The sequence below is a fragment of the Haliotis cracherodii genome, unplaced genomic scaffold (genome assembly GCF_022045235.1).
Source record: "Haliotis cracherodii isolate W230 unplaced genomic scaffold, xgHalCrac1.p SCAF_1, whole genome shotgun sequence".
In the NCBI taxonomy this organism is placed as follows: Eukaryota; Metazoa; Mollusca; class Gastropoda; order Lepetellida; family Haliotidae; genus Haliotis; species Haliotis cracherodii.
In genome coordinates this window covers 88582492-88604124 of record NW_027266264.1, presented here as the reverse complement: position 1 = coordinate 88604124, position 21633 = coordinate 88582492, and the positions used below count along the sequence as shown (strand labels likewise).

General features: G+C 42.0%; 2 protein-coding genes across 4 annotated transcripts in view; one reads left to right on the top strand and one right to left on the bottom strand.

Annotated features, from left to right (window-relative positions):
- LOC139470447 (kin of IRRE-like protein 2) overlaps positions 1-21633 on the bottom strand; it is a 323048-nt gene that overhangs the window by 268370 nt on the left and 33045 nt on the right. For 2 of the 3 annotated variants that reach the window (XM_071252870.1, XM_071252879.1), the window contains exon 1: positions 1055-1075. The exons of the other annotated variant lie outside the window; for it this stretch is intronic. The gene's annotated coding sequence lies outside the window, so the exon portion shown is untranslated. Of the gene's footprint in view, positions 1-1054; positions 1076-21633 lie in introns of those variants that run through there. 3 annotated transcript variants of the gene reach the window in all.
- On the top strand, positions 20242-21153 carry LOC139470414 (uncharacterized). The gene has a single exon (XM_071252827.1). It carries the CDS (start codon positions 20242-20244, stop codon positions 21151-21153), a length of 912 nt encoding a protein of 303 aa, XP_071108928.1.

Sequence of the window (21633 nt, the reverse complement as noted above, 5' to 3'; positions counted from 1 at the left end):
AGATAGGAGAGACATTGTTAGACAAAAGCTTAAAAAAGAACTGGATCTTAACAGAATGGCAGGACCGTTTATCACTATGCCCTTTGTTAACTTGCAAGTAATCCCAAAGAAACAGGCAGAATCACAACAATGCCAAGGTGAGAAAGTCGATGATATCCGTTTAATTCATCATCTGTCTTATCCCAAAGGAGGGTCAATAAATGACCACATAGATCCGCAAGCATGTTCCGTCTCTTACGCCAAGTTCGACGAAGCTGTACAGATGGTGCAACACTTGGGAAAGGGAGCACTGCTTGCAAAGTTTGACATCAAGTCAGCATTCAGAATTATACCAGTACACCCTGATGATTTCGTACTACATGTACTGGGAATCCAATTCGAAGGTAAATTTTACTTTGATAAATGCTTACCATTTGGCTGCTCAATATCATGTTGCTATCTTTGAGACTTTCAGCTCATTCCTACAATGGTGCATAAGTCAGTGTATCCCAGCAATACCAATCATGCATTACCTTGATGACTTTCTGACCGGGGGACAGCAGGGCACAACACAATGCCAATCCTATTTGCAGTCTGCATTAGAAATGCTAACTCAGCTTGGTATGCCCATCGCACAGGATAAAACAGTAGGCCCAGTGTCTCAACTTACATTTCTGGGCCTTGAAATAGACACCCTAGCTATGCAGGTGAGAATACCGGAAGGTAAGATCAGTGAAATCACAGCCCAAATTCAGCACATACTCGCCACATACTCGCCACATCAAACTCAAAGGCAACAAAGAAAGAGTTACAGTCTCTCATTGGTAAGCTCAATTTTGTGTGTAGGGCCATCCCAATGGGTAGAGCATTCTGCCGAAGAGTCATCGACCTCCTCTGCCAAGGTAAGCAACCTTTCCATCATATTCGAATCATAGAATGGGTAAAACAGGATCTTCAAATGGATCTTCTCACGAACTTTAATGGTGTATCAGTATTTCAGGACAAGCTGTGGGTGGACAACACTCACCTTCAGCTTTACACAGATGCAGCAGGGAGCATAGGTTTGGGGGCCTACCTTCAGGGCAGATGGTTCTGTGGTAGATGGCCTGACCATTGGGTTGAGGATGGGACAACACCTGACATGACCTTTCTGGAGCTGTTTCCCATCGTCTGCGCCATTCAGCTATGGGGAACACAGCTGATGAACAAGAAAATACTGTTCTACTGTGACAACCAGGCAGTGGTGGGAATCATCAACAAGCAATCAACCAAAGCCCCTCGGGAGATGAATCTTCTCCGCCGCCTCATCCTCCTTTGTCTTAACTATAACATTTTGTTTAAGTCAAAATACATTGCAACTAATTCCAATGTTATAGCCGATGCACTCTCGAGGTTTCAGCTCAATCGGTTCCAGGCAGTAGCACCGGAAGCAGAGCCTGCGCCAACGCCGGTCCCAGACAACATATGGCAGATCTAAAGCAAGAAGTTAACAGGCTACTACTACAGTCCCTATCTGAAAATACCTGGTTGACCTACAAGACAGGCATCAATGCGCTGCAGCAGTTCAGATCGGTGCATCAGCTTCCGGAAACATGGCCAGTCCCCCTAGATCAGGTCGTAAACTTTGTTGCTCATTTGTCAGTCACCAACCATTCTCCCAACACAGTAAAAACATATATCACGGGTATATCTGCCAACCATAAAGTTAAGGGTATGGAAGACTGTACCAATCATTTCCTGGTTACTAAACTAATAACAGGTATGTACAAGTCAAGAGGGCGCCAGGACAGAAGGAAACCCATTACTCTGGACCTGTTGAGGGGGTCGTCAACAATCTCACGCAGGTTTGTTCCTCGTCATACGAGGTATGCCTCTTCAGAGCTGTCTATTGTATAGCCTTCTTTGGCTTCTTTAGGGTAAGTGAACTAGTTCAAACTAAGATGTCACAGCCAGGTTGCTTCATCAATAATGTAAGTATATCAGGTGAACCGGAGAAAGCTACTATCCAACTCCCACACTCCAAAGGCGGCCGACACGGGTACGGTAATTCAGTGGGTAAAGAGGCGACACCAGGTAAATCAACCTGCCCAGTGGCTGCCCTTAAGGCATACTTAAACGTGCGCCCATCTGGCCCCGCCCCAGCATTTATCCACTTTGATCATTCACCGCTAACCAGGTATCAGTTCCAAGTGGTCCTCAAAAAGGCCTTGGCCCTCAGCTCAATAGGTACTGAAAGTTATTCTTCCCACTCTTTCCGAATCGGAGTTGCAACAACAGCAGCTATCAATGGGTTACCACCACATCTCATCCAGCAATACTGCAGGTGGAAGTCAGAATGCTATCAGTCGTATATACGTCTTCCTGCGACATAATTATTCATGTTAGTTAACAATAAAATAAATAATAACTAATAACTGCCAAATGCTACTACAGTACATTTGTTCCAGTCTAGATGGTGGGCTCAAGCTTCAAAAAGATCTTGTGGTTGGCAAGGGGCGGACTGCGGTGGAATGACCTGGACAGGGTGATTGATGCTCAGGTGGAGGCAATGTGGCGCAGCCCTCCAGCTGTGGTCATGCACCTGGGATCTAACAACTTGGGCTCCACTAAGAGCAGCCAGCTCCACCTCGATATGGAGACATCGATCATGCAGATCCAGGCACACCTGCCGGATACCCATGTCTGTTTTTCTGGCATCCTGCAACGTAGATACTGGCACTCCGCACGCGACCCAGAAAGGTGGAAAAGAGCAGATCCAAGCTGAATAGGCAGCTAGCCAATCGTCTCCGTGACCTTGCTAAATTTTTATTTATCCCCCATCCCAAAATAGTGGCCACTGACCAATCCTGGTTCCACCTTAGTTTTAAAGGGATTCAAGCTTTCGTCAAGGATATCAATAATGCCTTGGTTCCAATTTGCAAGTAGGTAATTATAAAGGTAAGACATCTTTCTTATGAGGCAATCATGGGGGGCACAGGTATCATCATCCGCGGCCGTGGGGTGTGGGGTAGCACTTTGGTGCTAAGTGGCGTGGTTCTTCTGGGCTACCTCCTATATCATCATAGTTTATATTGATATATCTACTAATTAGGGTTTCCGGTTACCTGCTTTCCAGCGGGAACCCAGACTGGGTTACCTTCTTACCAGTTGGAACCCAGTCTTTCCCGGGTTTTCACTCAGGAATCTAGTAACAATTATATTTGGCAACGCAAGTTGCCACATAGCTGGGCCTGGCGGCTTTCGCTCCCATTTAAACCCGCAGCGTTGGTCGGGTTGCGTCGTTTCTGTCATTTGGGCCTAAGCATTAAGTATATAATTTAACAATTAAATTTGGCCTGATTTGGTTGATGTAATACTTAACTTATAGGTGCTTGTTGATGCAGTGTTTAACCTATAGGTGCTTGTTGATGCAGTGTTTAACCTATGGGTGTTTGTTGATGCAGTGCTTAACTTATAGGTGTTTGTTGATGCAATACTTAACCTATAGGTGCTTGTTGATGCAATACTTAACTTATAGAGGTTTGTTGATGCAGTGTTTAACCTGTAGGTGTTTGTTGATGCAGTGTTTAACCTATAGGTGTTTGTTGATGCAGTGTTTAACCTATAGGTGTCTGTTGATGCAGTGTTTAACCTATAGGTGCTTGTTGATGCAGTGCTTAACTTATAGGTGCTTGTTGATGCAATACTTAACTTATAGGTGCTTGTTGATGCAATACTTAACTTATAGGTGTTTGTTGATGCAGTACTTAATAACTTATAGGTGCTTGTTGATGCCACAGTCATAGCTCTATGATTGCTTCGTGGAATTTGGCTTAGCTTGGAATATCATTTTTTTAGCAAAAACTGTTTGCCACAAAGCAGCTGCATGGGCTAGAGAAGGCAATGAGACATGTTGCACATTCATGTATTGACCACGACCCAAGAAGTAATGAGCTGGTCACAAGGGTCTCCACGGCTGATGCCAGGCAGGTCCAGCACCAGCTACAGCATGAGCTCACATGACATCCGTGTCAAGACAATGAAATATTGATACACAGAAATTGAAATCTACTTCTGAGCATTAAACATACATATAGCAATCAACAGGACATTCCACATCCCGACTCTATCTTTTTGAAATCTCTGAGTGCTTTTACCTACTGAAAACCATTTTACATCAGGAATGGCTTTTCAACACTGATTTCATGAAATATTGACATTTCGGGAGTTTTATAAGGAAAAAGTAGGTAGTCTTGGTCTAGTTAATTCTGAATCTATTCTAAGTCGGATCCTGGCATCTCCGTCTTCATGGCTCTATAAAAACTCTCATCTATGTAATGAAATGTCCACAAACTTGCCAGACTTGCCCAGAAGCAATTATGTACCTAACACAATTTAGTATTCATCTCCGATCATGTCGGAACACAATCTAGTATTAAGTGTTGATCATGTTTGAACACAATGTAGTATTAATTGCTGGTCATGTCAGAACACAATGTAGTATTAATTGCTGGTCATGTCAGAACACAATGTACTATTAAAGGGGCACTAATCTAAAGCAATTCCTGGGACTGGTTGTTGCCTTTGTTATTGTTTTTTCCCCATGAGTACTCTGATGATGTAGCAGAATTCTAGACTAGATCGTGACCTGTGCTGCGCCATTCGTAAGCATATTTGTTGCTTTTATTGACAGTGTAAGGGCATATTGCTACATTGATCAACAAACTGAAATACAGTTTAGTCTTGAAAATAAAAATGAAATGTATAAGTATCTTTGTATAGGTAACGGTGACGAAGCTTTGATAAGTCACTTGCTTTGTATTAGGCAATTTTCATTTACACTATCTTGACTTATATTTCACCTGAGCAATGTTTATTTTATTGTGTGTATATTTCATAATAAAAATGTGTAACATTTTCACTAAGGCAATTTATTAAATGCCTAAATATTCAGTTATCTTACAAATTGACTGAAAAAAATAACATATTGCCTGAGTGAATCACATTTTCACATTGACTGTAACATACACTCCTCAAAAAAAGAAACGCACAGGTAGATTTTTAGTAAATTTATTGTATCTAATAAAGTCGATATATTTAATATAATATCATAGATACAAATATGAAATTTTGAAGCTCGATAGTCACATGTTGTTGTTGTACAAAGGCTTTGGAAACATTTCATTGTCATGTCACATGAGGCCACAAGGTTGCGTTGAACTCAGTATCTCATGTGACCGCCCCGGGCAGCAATCACGGCTCTGCATCTCCTCGGCACTGACAGGATATGTGTACGAATTCTGTCCTGCGGAATTCTGAGCCATTCTGCTTGTAATGCGTTGGCCAGTTGTGGGAGTGTCTGCAGGGTGTTCTTACGTTGACGTACACGTCGATCGAGGTCATCCCAGAGGTGTTCGATTGGGTTGAGATCTGGAGATCATGACTGCCAGGGCAAGACGTTGATGTTGGCATTCTGAAGGTAGTCTACTATGACGCGAGCTGTGTACGGTGAAGCGTTGTCCTGTTGTAACAGCTCCCTCTGGTGGTCGAAGAATTTGATTCATGTAGCGATTTGCTGTCAAATTTCCCTGAACCACAACCAAGTCAAATCTCCTGGTGAAGGATATGGCACCCCCCACCATGACACTACCGCTACCGAAATTGTCAAATTCATGTACACAATTTGATGCGAAACGCTCATTTCGACGACAACAAACACGTTGTCTTCCATCTCGCCGGTGAAGAAGAAATTGTGATTCATCGCTAAACCATACTTGTCTCCAGTTTCTCAAATTTCAAGGCTGTAAGGTATGGAACCAACGCAAGCGTCGCTGTCGATGGATCTGTTGCAAAACAGGGATGATAACTGGTCTTCTGGGTCTAATTCCAGCCTCGCGAAGATGGTTTCTGACAGTCTGGTTTTACTTCATTGTTTTCCTCCATGACATTTTTCAACAAGTGTGAAAACAATGCTGTTTCAGACATTGCAAATTGACAATGGCTGCGTTTTGACTCACCGTTTGTCAAATATCAGACCACCAACATTTTCAAAAAACATATATCCAATTTATATACCAGATTTTTTGTGTAGTCAGGTTCAATTAACTACATACTACCTGTGTTTTGTTTTTTTTAAGAGTGTATATGCGCCAACAAACGAAAAGACTTGTGAAAACAATGTCTGTCTCGCATCAAAGAACTTCCCAAAGAAAACTTAGAGGAGCAAGATGGATTCTATTAAATGCAACAGAAAATGAAGGAAAACAAAATGGAAATATCATAATTACAACCTACCAAAGTTATATGTATATATATATATATATGTTTTGAGGAATGTAATCGTGTATATCCACATAAAAGAACAATATCCCATACATCCAACATCCATGGTCTGCACCTGTACAAATAAACTTATTCGATGTCACGTGGCTCTGTAACAATCAAATATTTTAAAATATATATAGCTTTTCGGGATATTATAACCTGTGATCATTTCTCAACTGATCACTTAGTTTGTTTGAGTTGTTTCACATAGGTGTCAAGTTTCAAAGGTCAGCTGCGAAAGCCCACGTGACAACTATTTTCATATAGTCCACGGTTCTGTAAAAAAACCATAGAGTTAGATAACAATGAACAATCGATCATCATTTTATCGGCTAATCCTTTGAACAAAGTATGTTTTTTTTATATTGGCACTTCACCCCCAGATATGGGGGTATTCCGTCTGCTTTAGTAAACATATACATGTAAACACTTACTTTTGACAAATCCACTGTGCAAAATAACAGTGATTATTCAATTAACAAATTTTCTGCTGATCCTTTGATGGCGAGAAATGATCAGTTGATTTACACAAAAATAAATCAAACACATTAAGAACCAGATTCCAGTTTTTGTTGTGTAGGTGTTTGAGTAAATGACTTTTATTCTTCTGCAGAGCTGACTGATCCAGTGTGATCAAGTTTGAACTGGTCTGCAGCTGGCATCAACAGTCACAGAACATTGGTGGCAGCATCACTTCAAGAACAGGGTATTACATCTCTCACTGAGAACCACCCCTGCTTCCAGACAAGCTTGACACATATCAAGATAACAGGTCTGACTTATTCAGATAGTCACTATGTGCCTGTTGTAAAGTTTCAAAGACAAGCATGGGGCTACTAATCTTCAAGATGCCTCTGGTGTTTTGCAGCTATAATTAAGATGTAACTGAATACAGTTGATTTCATTGACAGTAGACAGTGTGTTTATAATCAGGGAACATTATTTTGAATGTGGGTGCTAGCAGTAGTCTCCCTTTTGTCCACACATGGTGTCAATACTGATGTTTCAGTGATCTATTTATAAACTTTTCACTGTTAATTTGGAAACAATCTCAGCAGATAATCAAGACTTGTTTTCATATTGACATTATAAAGACACTGAAGAAATTAAAGTGACATCAAATAACAAACGTTTACAACAGTACATTTAGACATTGGTATTTCATAATTTGATAATGATACTGATAGGACAAGTGACTTCCATTGTTGTTTGGATGACTTTAAAAATGGTAAGGTGAAGGATCTGGAAGAGATTTCATTGCTACTTCCTACTCAGTAATATAGACTGCATTGGGGAGAACTAAAAGGCATGGTTACAGTGCAAAGGTCAAATCACACTGCAATAAATGGAACAATGCCATGAGCCAGCTACTAGAGTTGTATTTACCAAACTGCATGACATATTAAACAAAATAACCAAGTTTTACACAAAGGTGTTTTCCAACATAACAGTCCTGGCTGGCTCTGATTCCCACCTCCTGAACAGGCGGAAGTGTCATCACTGGTGGGAACACATAGGGGAAGTTTCTGTTTCATCAGACTGTGATTTCTGAGTTGCCGTTTACAACAGATGACGCATGGCTGATGACAGATGACAGACACCAGACAAACAGACAATGATTTAATTTCACTTTAATTTAAATCAGGTGAGCTGAACATCTTAACAGCAGTTTCCCTGATACAAAATTTAAGTCTCTGACCAGAAATTTCTCAGACTTACATGGATGAAATATCACATGATTTCCCAAGGTTTGGGTGGCAGTATTTGACATCAGTCTCAAGGAGTCTTTACCACTTCAACACTTCAAGTGTAACCTGATTATATTCATACATAGTTGGCTGTGTTCAGTGATTAGAACATATTTTGTGGAACATTTAGGTGGAGTTATCAGGGATCGCCTGTCAAGCCACCTCTGCCATTTGGTAATTCAGTGTTTACAATAGGTGTGATCTTCCCCCAAGAACACAGATAAGCCTGGAAACCACACACACAATGTACGTCACTCCTGACACCAACAATCAGAGAGGTACAAGGTTGTGTTCACTGACACACGGCCACACACACACAAACACAATGTACTTCAGTCCTGACACCAACGGTCAGAGAGGTACAAGGCTGTGTTCACTGACACACCGCCACACACACACACACACAATGTACTTCAGTCCTGACACCAACGGTCAGAGAGGTACAAGGTTGTGTTCACTGACACACGGCCACACACACACAAACACAATGTACTTCAGTCCTGACACCAACGGTCAGAGAGGTACAAGGCTGTGTTCACTGACACACGGCCACACACACACAAACACACACACACAAACACAATGTACGTCACTCCTGACACCAACGGTCAGAGAGGTACAAGGCTGTGTTCACTGACACACGGCCACACACACACAAACACACAATGTACTTCAGTCCTGACACCAACAGTCAGAGAGGTACAAGGTTGTGTTCACTGACACACCGCCACACACACACAAACACAATGTACTTCAGTCCTGACACCAACAGTCAGAGAGGTACAAGGTTGTGTTCACTGACACACGGCCACACACACACAAACACAATGTACTTCAGTCCTGACACCAACGGTCAGAGAGGTACAAGGTTGTGTTCACTGACACACGGCCACACACACACAAACACAATGTACTTCAGTCCTGACACCAACAGTCAGAGAGGTACAAGGCTGTGTTCACTGACACACCGCCACACACACACAAACACACACACACAAACACAATGTACTTCAGTCCTGACACCAACGGTCAGAGAGGTACAAGGCTGTGTTCACTGACACACGGCCACACACACACAAACACAATGTACTTCAGTCCTGACACCAACAGTCAGAGAGGTACAAGGCTGTGTTCACTGACACACCGCCACACACACACAAACACACACACACAAACACAATGTACTTCAGTCCTGACACCAACGGTCAGAGAGGTACAAGGCTGTGTTCACTGACACACCGCCACACACACACAAACACAATGTACTTAACTCCTGACACCAACGGTCAGAGAGGTACAAGGCTGTGTTCACTGACACACCGCCACACACACACAAACACACACACACAAACACAATGTACTTCAGTCCTGACACCAACGGTCAGAGAGGTACAAGGCTGTGTTCACTGACACACCGCCACACACACACAAACACAATGTACTTCAGTCCTGACACCAACAGTCAGAGAGGTACAAGGCTGTGTTCACTGACACACCGCCACACACACACAATGTACTTCAGATGACACACTATGTCAAATTGTCTAAGCTACAAAACTACAATTACATGACACACTATGTCAAATTGTCTAAACTACAAGACTACAATCAGATGAAACACAATGTCCGATTGTCTAGACTACAAGACTACAATCAGATGAAACACAATGTCCGATTGTCTAGACTACAAGACTACAATCAGATGAAACACAATGTCCGATTGTCTAGACTACAAGACTACAATCAGATGAAACACAATGTCCTATTGTCTAGACTACAAGACTACAATCAGATGATGTAATAACAGGTGGGACACCAAACCCATTTTACAAATACATAGTTGAATACATACTCAAACCGAATGAGTATTCAGTAATATGATACATGAAGCACAATGTTTTCTGTACAATAATAGCCTGCATGTGACAGTATCATATGTATGTTAATATTGTGTTAATTCTAGTGTCACGCTGCACATGTGTTCTAGAAACACGTCCCTGTCATCTGTGCCACATGGGAACACTACACTGATTTCATTTACACATGTTTCATGGCTGAAGGCTACAGATGGCATTTCCATATCCATACAAAACATTCACTGAAATGCATAAGGGTATCAATTCGCTGAATAGGAGATGTTAATATTGTCCAACATTTGACAGTGATGAAGAAATCAAGTGTCAAATGCCCCACCATCACAACCTGACAGTGTTCTTTTAAACTTAGCCATTTCTACACTTGATGTTTTCTTGCTTCGGTGAAATTGTTATATTCTGGCAAACAGATATCATCTGCTGCTTTTCTTCCACCCTTCAATGCCTTGTGAATCGCTTTCTTCTTGCCTTGTTTTGAGGAAGCCCAAAGGAAAATTTAATCACTCAAATGTAATTGTAATTTCACCATTTCCAGAAAACTCTCTCAATGCAGTTACAGAAACAGTTGAGACTGTCAACATGAAAAGACTTTGGAATTACAGAATTATCTCGCTGCTGTCAGAGATAAACCTAATTTAATAAAGTTGCTCACAGTCACACCACCAAGGGTAATTCACATGTTCAAGGCGAGAAAAGCATTGATGTCACTTTAGGCTATTCTCATCCATTTTATGAAGAATGCTCCATGCTTTGTACTGTATAAAATACAGTCACATCACTGTTCAGATCAAATCAAAGGTTCAAGCAATACCTCTGGTAAAGCACTGTGTCCTCTGTTGAGACATTGTATTCGCTGTTTAGACATTGTGTCCTCTGTTGAGACATTGTGTTCGCTGTTTAGACATTGTGTCCTCTGTTGAGACATTGTGTTCGCTGTTTAGACATTGTGTCCTCTGTTGAGACATTGTGTTCGCTGTTGAGACATTGTATCCTCTGTTAAGACATCCAAGTCCTCTGTTGAGAAAATTGTGACGGCTATTGAGACATTGTGTCCGCTGTTGAGACATCCACATCCTCTGAAAGCCATCAGTGACCTTTGGTAAAGCATTCTGTACTCTGTTGACGCATCATGTCCTCTGTTGAGATATCCATGACATACAGCACCAGTGACAGCACCATCTCCACCAGCCTGTCTCACTGATGTGAATTACCAGCCATCTCTACACTGCCTTGCCAGAATGTGTTGTGTGAAAATTACTTGTCTACTATACTTAGCACTTGACAGTGTCTACTATACTGAGCACTTGACAGTGTCCGCTATACTTAGCACTTGACAGTGTCCTCAGATCCGACCTCCAAACACACGGGTTTCGGAGTCCATACCACACAACCAACTAAAACCACACAATCCTTCCGACTCCCAAATAACCAATCAATATTCACGGCCGAACTAATGGGCATGGCCTCAGCCCTCCACAATCAAGAATCAAAAAACAACCAAAAAATCCTAATACTTACTGACTCCCTAAGTGGACTACAAGCCCTCCAAAACAAAAATACCAAAAACCGACCTAAATTAATAAATGAAATACTTAAAAGCTCCAACGACCTAACAAAAGCAGGCAAACAAATAACCTTCTTGTGGATACCCGCCCACGTAGGAATATACGGTAATGAAAACGCCGATAAAGCAGCTAAACTATCCCTCAAAATCCCAGAAATAAGCTTAAACTTACCCATCTCAAAATCAGAAATTAAAAGTGTAAACAAACAAAAAATCACCAAAAAATGGCATAACCTATATCTAAACTCAAATAGCCAAATCAAAAGAGTGCTCAGCAAACCACTAACCAAACCAAAAATTCTCCATCCATCAAAAAAAATCGACAGAGTAATCACTAAACTCCAAACAGGACACACCAACCTAAATAACCACCTAAAAAAAATTAAAAAACACACTACAGGTAACTGCCCACACTGCAAACAACCAGAAACCCCAGAACACGCACTCATCCACTGCACACACTACCTAACACATCGAACCGCATTACAAACCACCCTCAATCTAAACAAGGCTCTCACTCTAGAAGCAATACTAAACCCACAAAATAAACTAGAAAACTTCAAGGCCTTAGGCGTATTCTTAATAAAAACGGAACTAATAAAACGCATCTAAAACCATAATAACCTACCAAATCAAAATCACATAAACAAACAATCATCCACCATACCCAGCTCCCTTAGTTCTCCTCCCCAACCCCATCGGCATCTATTCCAAATCTCAAAATTCCCAAATTCTATATAAGCAACCCCTAAAGCCCCCTCTTGGGTTGCACAGACCACCCTCGCCCCTTTCGGAAACACAATAAATGGCCTGGCCGGGCCCGTGTGCGAAATACGCATCAGTCGGAAAGCGCACGTTAAATCTCCAAAGTAAGTAAGTAAGTAAGTCTACTATACATAGCACTTGACAGTGTCCGCCATACTTAGCACTTGACAGTGTCTACTAAACATAGCACTTGACAGTGTCCGCTATACTTAGCAATTGAAAGTGTCCACTAAACTTAGCACAGTGTCCTCAAAGTGATAAGAAGAAAATCTTAATAGTGTTCTTTTTTCACATACTCTATGTCCATATTTTCTGGCAATTGGTGGGTTAGTTCTCCAAGTATAAACCCTATCTTTTTCTTGATAATGACACAGGATCAGATAATTGTATATATTTTCAGAGTTTTATAAGTTTAGATTTTTACTGAATTAAATGTTCAGTCAAGTATGTTATAAACATTATATACTTCACACTTCAGCTCTCCTAATTCTCTGATTCAGCTTACTGCATGAGTACTTTGCCACAGCCTCAATCACCTAGTGCACTATCACACAATAGCCTGCCCAAGCGCACCCCTCACAGCCCCTTTGTGTTTAACTTTCTAGCTTAATTACTGTCTCCAGTTTAAAGGGTTTAGTTTTACTACAGTTTAGATCACATTTGATGTTACTGTCAAACACACGTATAGCATTGGACATTTTGGAATTCACAATTTGGACTAATTGTGGTGTTTGATCTATTGACTTTGGAAATCACATCTAAAGGTTGGTCTTTTGATGATATTTTATTGTTTGTACGTATTCCTAGGATTTGTAGGTATATTGTGTTTATGCTGTTGATAATTTGGCTGCTTTTTGTCTTGTTGTAAATATTAGCCAGATCATAGTAATTAGTTGTATTTCTGTAAGCATTACAAGTGTTATTATTTACGTAAGGTAAATAATTCAGTAAGCGCCAAGTTTAGGCCTAAAATATTATTTAACTAAATCTTCAATCACTGTGAAGCTGATGTATGAAAGTATGAAGTATGAAAGTAAGAATGTGAAACATATGTGTTGCTAGGTTACATATTGGTATAAATGAATGTGTAATGTATGAATGTATAATGTATGAATGAATCAGGGTTTTACTATTATATTTTAGAAATGTTTTAAGTTACTCTGCAATAACACTATGTATCTGTTTGTAGTAATATTGCTGCTATCAGATTGGTCTGCACAGTGTGTATATATTATTTATCTGTCGTGCAGTGGTAGCTGTATTACTTGTGCAGAGGTCTGTGTCTGGACTGATGGCTATAACTGCGAACACCACCTGCGTCTGTCCTTCATATCATGAAGCAGTTCCGGTTTCAATGGAGCCCCCAGTGAGGACTATGGCCTAGAGGGAAACACAGACAGCTACGTATTGACTTCATCGTCCCTTGTCCACTACATGTGCTATGACGTGATTCTGGGAAACATCGTAACATGGCGTTACACTCGTGTGAGACATTTTTGTGATTTTGAATTATATAGACTCAATATAAACAGTTTATAATGTGCCTCAATGCTCTATTTCATCTGAACTCTGTCAGTGGTTATGCGATCGGACGAGATTTCAGCGTTCAGTAATATGACATTACAGAGACGTTTCCGATCTATGCATTATGCATACTGGATCTAGCAATGTAACCTTGTGTTTCATGTACCTGGGTTGTGTTGTGCACGTATGCACATAGATCGTTTACCATGTTGTAATCTTTGTCACGTGATATCACTAAACATTATAGTTACAAGTTCATTTTCTGGCTTAACAGAGCTTTATTGTACATACGCTTATGATATTCCTGTGCCTGGGTGCACATATTATTGAAATGTGTTGTTTCTTATAGTGAGCGCTCACACATTTGATATTTAGTTAGTTTAGATCATATGTTTTTTTGTGTTACCCTGTGATTGCAAGTACAATGGCTGAGAGTACAATGTTGGTATGATGTGTGTGTGAATAAAGTGAGATAGCAAATCTTACATTTAAACTTTAGCAAATAAATAACTAGGCCTTAATACACCTTTCAAATTTCATCATGTAGGGCTGGTGTTGTGTTCCAAGTTCAGTGGTATTTGTATTATTGTTGTTACTTGTCTTGTGGTAGATCAATACCTTGTTGTTTATTCAGCTGCAGTTATGTCTTCATGTGTGTCAATATGGATTGTATTCGGGTTTTTTTTCAGTTTGCTGGGTTTATAGTTAACTTTGGTATATAAGCATTCCCCCCAGTCCAATTATATTGTCCCCGCGCGCGTAGACATACACTGCATGTGCACACGAACACAGCTGTTTGCACAACTTTCAACTTTTTTCCCTCGGTATCTTCTACACGTGTGAAGTAATATGACGTTCTTTATCTTCACGTTTTAGCTTTTTAGGCCATTTTCTTTCAGGTATTTCTCATACATCTCAGCTTGTTGGTCATTACGCCATGAGCACACACTAATTTGCATGATGTTTTTGTTGTTCAGGTTATCCTGAACATACATAGAGGTTATCACGCGAGTGTGTTTCGGGATGGTAAATATCCTGCATTAGGAATAAACATTGTATTTAGCGAGCCTTGGCGAGCTAAATACATAGTGTTTATTCCTAATACAGGATATTTACCATCCCCAAACACACAAGCGTGATAACCTCTTTATCATATAATGTCATTCTTTAATTCTGTGCTTCAAAATCGCTTTCCCTCTCTCACAAACATTACCGAAACATTGCGAGTTTTCCTGGAATGCGCGCATTAATATATATTACGTCAGGGGGTAAGTGATGGGTCAGTCGGACAGTGACAGTAGCCAATATAGTTCCAACTGAAATCCGTTTCTTATACAGTGGCGAAGCAACATATACGCAAAACAACAATGGTTTATATTTTCCTTTCGCGGCAATCCATCGGTCTGTCCGCTAGAGTAACTGCCCTTTGTCAAAGGGAAGCTACTCTAACCCTAGTCTATGAGACGTCACGGCCACGGTCAGACGTTGTAGACAGTCGGTCTGTCATAACGTTAAGAAGTGTAGTCAGATGTACACACAGCGACAAAACGAAACAAGGTAACAATTCAAACATATTTGGTTCCAAATCCAACTATTTTAATTTGTAGAGAAGGTTTCAAGCCGCAGAGGTCTACAAGCACAGATATGGCTACTGATCCCGCTTGGCTAGGCCTCGTGCCCTCGCAAAATTGTTTCGAAATTTATATCTCCAAAGTTGCCAAAACTTATAAAATGCCTTAGCTACGTCACAGTTAGACACTGATTTTCAGTATATTAGATTGTTCTTTTGATAATGATAACAATTATCCCTGTAGTTTATCCAGATTCCTGATGGTTAATTCTGACTCGATCGCCAGATGACGAGGGCGACGCCATGTTTGTTTATAAACAGTGAAAGTAGTCCCTACTTGACCTTTGATATTTGCATCTTTATCCGCATATGACGCCAACGGATATCGTTTTTATCCGTTGGCTTTATCCTGCCGAGAAACCTACCCATTATGTGATAAAATCATATATTTGTAGTATCACTTGCTTACACAAGGGCATCCTGCGTATGGTTGTTGACACAACATTTATGTTATCCCCTATAATTTCCTTATCACATGCTCATGTTACAGCATCATGAGTAAACCACTACCTGAAGAGTTCGAGAAACGTATTTCTTCTTTTCAGGCTCTTGGTACCTGGCCTACTGTTGATAATCCAGAAGACCTGGCACAGTGGATGCGAGCATACACTCAGACCAAGGTCAGGGCTGAGGATGGTTCGTCCATCCCGCCTTCTATCCAAGGTACTCTAGCACCTGTTACATTAGCACAGGCACCAAAGGTTCCATCATTTTCTGGTGACAAGAAGGGCGAAACATCTTTTGATGTTTGGAAATATCATGTTGAGTGTTTGTTTCAAAACAAGTCTCTTTCACCACAGGCTGTTGTTAACATAGTCCAACAATCCCTACATGGTAAGGCAGCGATGGTTGCCATGTGCCTTGGGCCTGAGGCTGATATCAAGCAGCTCATTTCAAAGCTAGAGGCTACGTTTGGAAGTGTAGATAGGGGTCAATCACTACTAGCTAACTTTTATAGCTCACGTCAAGAGGTCACAGAAGAAGTTGCTTTATGGGCATGCAGGTTAGAGCATTCACTCCTCCAAGCAGAAGCACAAGGACCAGTTCCCCAGGCAACCAGGAATGAGATGCTCCGCACACAGTTATGGTCAGGGTCAAGGCCAGAACTTCGGGATCATACAGCTCATATCTATGACCAAGAAAGCACCATTGATGGCCTTCTCAGAGCCCTGCAAAGAGCTGAAGTAGATTTGCAGCAGAGAGGAGCTGGAGCCAAGAAGAAGATTTCAACTCCTAATATAGCTGCTGTAAGCACACAGGACACTGAGATGAAGGAGATAAAGGGAATGTTGCGACAGCTGTCAAGCCAAGTTGCAGATCTGAAGAAGCAACAGATTACACCAGTTCCCGTTTCCTCTGTTCCTTGGATGAACCCAGGACCTATAGGACCATCAACAAATCTGCAGCCTCCACCTCAACAGTATTGGCCACCTCGGCCAGGAACACCATCATGGTACCAGGACGAGAGTGGGGATTCTAGGAATCAGCGACCTTCTAAGGATTCCATTACTGGAGAGCCCATTTGTTTCAGGTGCAACCAGCCAGGACATCTACAGTACGGCTGCCGTGTAATTCTGGACCTCAGGCGCCCTTTAAACAGGAAGAAGCCTATGGGACAGGGCAAGCCATAGGCTATAGGAGGAGGCGCCCCATCAGTAACCATCAAGTTGCCAAGCTAGTAGATCAACCAAATGAAGGCACAGTTTACATTAAAGCCACAGCTCTTTTTGATACAAGTTCTACTGTGTCAACTGTTTCCCACAGCTTTTATACAGAGTTTCTCTCAGAACTTCCCATTAAGCCTTTGGATGTATTTTTACAAATTGATTGTGCAGATGGACAGCATCTTCCGTATTATGGCCACATACAGGATCCATATCTTCACTGCCATGTATCTTACTAGTCGTTCCAGATACACCCTACCACTCAGCAGTTCCTGTGTTATTAGGTACAAACATCTTGTCAACTTGTATGGACATCTGCAAACAACAATATGGAATTCGTTTTCTCCAAGAGGCAGATATTCATACAGCCTGGTACATGGCTTTCAGGAATATGATGCTGCAGGAAAAACAACTGGCAAGAAACAACTTCTCACTTGGAAGGATTAGAAGCGCTGAGACGGAACGAGTTATGATACCACCCAACACTGAAAGAGTTATTGAAGGTTATATTTTTAAGCTTCTTGTCTATAGGGATACATGTGCCATGGTGCAATCAACTACAGGATCTGCCATACCATCTGACCTCGATATAGCACCAACTATCATCAACTACCATCATGATGACAAGTTTATGGTACAGGTACATGTCGCTAATGTAACCACTAGGACTGTGGCTATTCCAACCCGTTCAGTACTGTGTGAACTCCAGGTCGTTAATGTTGAGGATGTTCCTGAGGGTGAAAGTCAAGGTGACTTCAAGGAAGCAGCAGTCACACCTGAACAGTTGAAGATTGGCAAGCAGGTTATCTCACAGTACTTGGATGTATTTTCCAATGGCGAGACAGACTTAGGACATGTCCCCAATGTTAAGCATCGGATTGACCTTGAGGATAACGACCTTTCAAGCAGAGACATAGAAGGATTGCACCATCAATGTACCAAGAAGTCAAGGAACACCTTCAACAACTGCTTGCATGTGGAGTCATCCGTCACTCATACTCCCCATGGTCATCTAATGTGGTTTTAGTCAGGAAAAAGAATGGGAAACTACGGATGTGTGTGGACTTTAGACAGCTGAATCGTCGGACTATCAAAGACTCCTACTCTCTGCCACGGATAGACGAGATGTTCGACGCACTTGCAGGATCAAGATTCTTTAGTACACTGGACATGAAGTCAGGATATCATCAAGTCGAAATTGAGGAATTGCACAAGGAAAGGACAGCTTTCACCGTAGGTCCTTTGGGGTTCTTCTGCAACAGCCCTGCAACATATCAACGGGTGATGAACGAATGCTTCGAAGGACTCCACCTCAAGATTTGTCTTATTTACATGGATTATATCATCGTCTTTTCCAGCTCATTTGAAGAACATTTAGAACGGCTTAGCCAAGTACCTCAACGATCCAGAGAGACAGGAATGAAGCTCAGTGCCGACAAGTGTTCTTTCTTCAAGAACAAGATCAAGTTACTTGGACACATTGTGTCTGAAGATGGTATCGAGACAGATCCGGATAAGATACAGAGGATTTTGGACTGGCCTACACCTGCAAACCCAGATGAGATACAAAAGTTTCTTGGATTTGCAGGTTATTACAGGAAATTCGTCAAGGACTTCGCCAAGATTTCCAAGCCTCTATCAGCTTTGATGCCAGCCACAAAGACCAAGACACGAGGAAGAAACCATCCAGCCAACAAGCCCGACAAGCCATGGCAATGGGGACCACAACAGGAAACTGCGTTCAAGACAATCAAGACATGCTTATCAACACAGCCAGTTCTTGGGTATGCGGATTACACCAAGCCATTTGAAGTCCACACTGATGCAAGTAGCCGAGGACTGGGAGCTGTCTTGTACCAAGAACAGAATGGATTGAAGAAGGTCATCAGTTATGCAAGCCGTGGACGGAGCAAGGAAGAGAGCAACTTTTCAGCTCACCGTCTTGAATTTCTAGCTTTGAAATGAGCGGTGACTGAAAAGTTCAAGGATTATCTGTATGGCAATACATTCAGTGTATATACAGATAATAACCCTCTGACCTATGTGCTCAGTTCTGCAAAGTTGGATGCTACAGGTCACCGCTGGCTAGCGGCCTTGTCAGCTTACAATTTTGATATCATCTACAGGCCAGGGCTCAACAACGCAGATGCTGATGGACTCTCCAGGCTGCCTGGAATAGAAGCTGAAAGACAACAGATAACATCAGAGTCAATAAGAGCTGTTTGTCACACTTTGCAGGAACATCATTTGGTACACAGCCTCTGTTGTTCAGCAGCACCAGATTTAGAAAGCCTAGAAGATCGTGGAGAGAACCTTAAAGTGATGACAGACAGGGACTGGAGAAAGGCACAAGCTGCAGATGTCATTCTTAGGCCATGGATTAACTTGGTGAGAAGTAACAGGAAGCCAAGACGACAGGATTATCCCCCTTGTCAAGCCAATACTTCCCTGCATAGGAACTTTGACAGCATGTTTCTTCAAGAAGGAATCCTTTACAGGAAAGTTAATATTAACGGCCAAGAACGACATCAGCGTGTTTTACCATCAGCCTTGATTGAGGATATGCTCAGAGGACTTCATGATGACGTGGGACACCCTGGAAGAGAGAGGACACTGTCACTCCTAAGAGATCGGTTCTTTTGGCCAGGCATGACCAACGACGTGGAAGATTGGATCCAAAGATGTGACAGATGTTTGAGAAGGAAATCCCCCACTAATGCATGTGCTCCTCTGGTCAACATCATCACCACACAGCCCTTAGAGCTCGTCTGTCCTTGGAAGCATCAAAGGGAGGTCACCAGAATATTCTAGTCATCACAGACCACTTTACGAGGTATGCACAAGCAATCCCGACAAGGAATCAGACTGCAAAAACAACAGCAGAAGCCTTCTACAAGAACTTTATAATGCACTATGGGATTTCAAAGCGCATCCACAGTGATCAAGGCACCAACTTTGAGAGCCGCCTTATGAAGGAATTGTGCAGCCTCTTGGGAATGGAGAAAAGCCGGACAACATCTTATCACCCTATGGGCAATGCTATGGTTGAACGCTTCAACCGGACACTGCTTAATATGTTGGGAACACTCCAACCGGACCAGAAAGCAGATTGGAAGACCTATGTAGCTCCCCTTGTCCAACCTATAACAGCATCCGGCATGAATCAACAAACCAGTCTCCATTCTTCCTTATGTTTGGTCGTGAACCTCGTCTGCCTGTAGATCCTGCTTTTGGGATCAAGACCAACAAGAATCATCAGTGTCTGACAGCTTATGCAAAGTCTCTGAAGAAGAAGCTCCAAGAAGCCTATGACCTGGTGTCAAAGGCATCAAAGACTGCCCAAGTCAAACAGAAAGCCAGCTATGACTTGAAGACTAGAGGGGCCACTGTACAGACAGGTGATCGAGTTCTGGTGAAAGCCTTAGCCTTTGATGGTAAGCACAAGTTGGCAGATCGCTGGGAGGAAGATCCTTATGTTGTTCTCTTGCAACCAAACCAGGATATCCCTGTGTTTGTAGTGCAGAGAGAATCTGGTGGGGGGAGGAAGAGGACGTTGCATAGAAACCATCTCCTGCCCATTGGATCAGTACCAGCGATCATGGATAACAACACTGTACAAGCAGCCAAAAAACCAACTCCTAGACCAAGAAAGATCGTGAAGAAGACTATAGAAGAGGATATCCAGGAGGACAAAGTGTCTGACTATGATGCTCCATTCTATTTTCCAGCAGTTGCTAAGGATGCTACCATCATCAGTGAAGACACTGTGGAAGAGAGTGCGACTACTTCAGAGAAAACAGGTGACGATCTACAGTCTCTTGGAGTAGCAGGTGATGCTTCTGGTGGTGACGACCACATACCTGAAGAAGACAGCAGCACAGAAGCAGATCCTGAAGCAGTGCAACCACAAGAAAACACTGAAGAGGAGCCGGAAGACTCAGTCAGAGAAGAGCTACCTCCTCCTGTACCACCTGATGCTAATCCTCAACCCATACCTGCACCAAGAAGATCTGGTAGACTAACAAGGAAGACTGCCTGGCAAACCTCAGGAGATTATGTAATGTGCCAGACTTCTGACCCAGACTGGCAGCAGAGGAGTTGACGCCTGGAACAACTGGCAGCGACCGGCATTTTGGGACACATCAGCACCAGCATCTCCAAGGCATTGCTTTCCCTTGTTGATGAAGAACCGGAATGAGGACAACATTATTCAAGGGAGAGAAGTATGTGACAGGATCAGATAATTGTATATATTTTCAGAGTTTTATTAGTTTAGATTTTCACTGAATTAAATGTTCAGTCAAGTATGTTATAAACATTATATACTTCACACTTCAGCTCTCCTAATTCTCTGATTCAGCTTACTGCATGAGTACTTTGCCACAGCCTCAATCACCTAGTGCACTATCACACAATAGCCTGCCCAAGCGAGCCCCTCACAGCCCCTTTTTGTTTAACTTTCTAGCTTACTGTCTCCAGTTTAAAGGGTTTAGTTTTACTACAGTTTAGATCACATTTGATGTTACTGTCAAACACACGTATAGCATTGGACATTTTGGAATTCACAATTTGGACTAATTGT

Coding starts and splice junctions, on each gene's coding strand:
- LOC139470414 (XM_071252827.1), top strand. CDS start 20,242: ATGTTTGGTCGTGAACCTCGTCTGCCTGTAGATCCTGCTTTTGGGATC.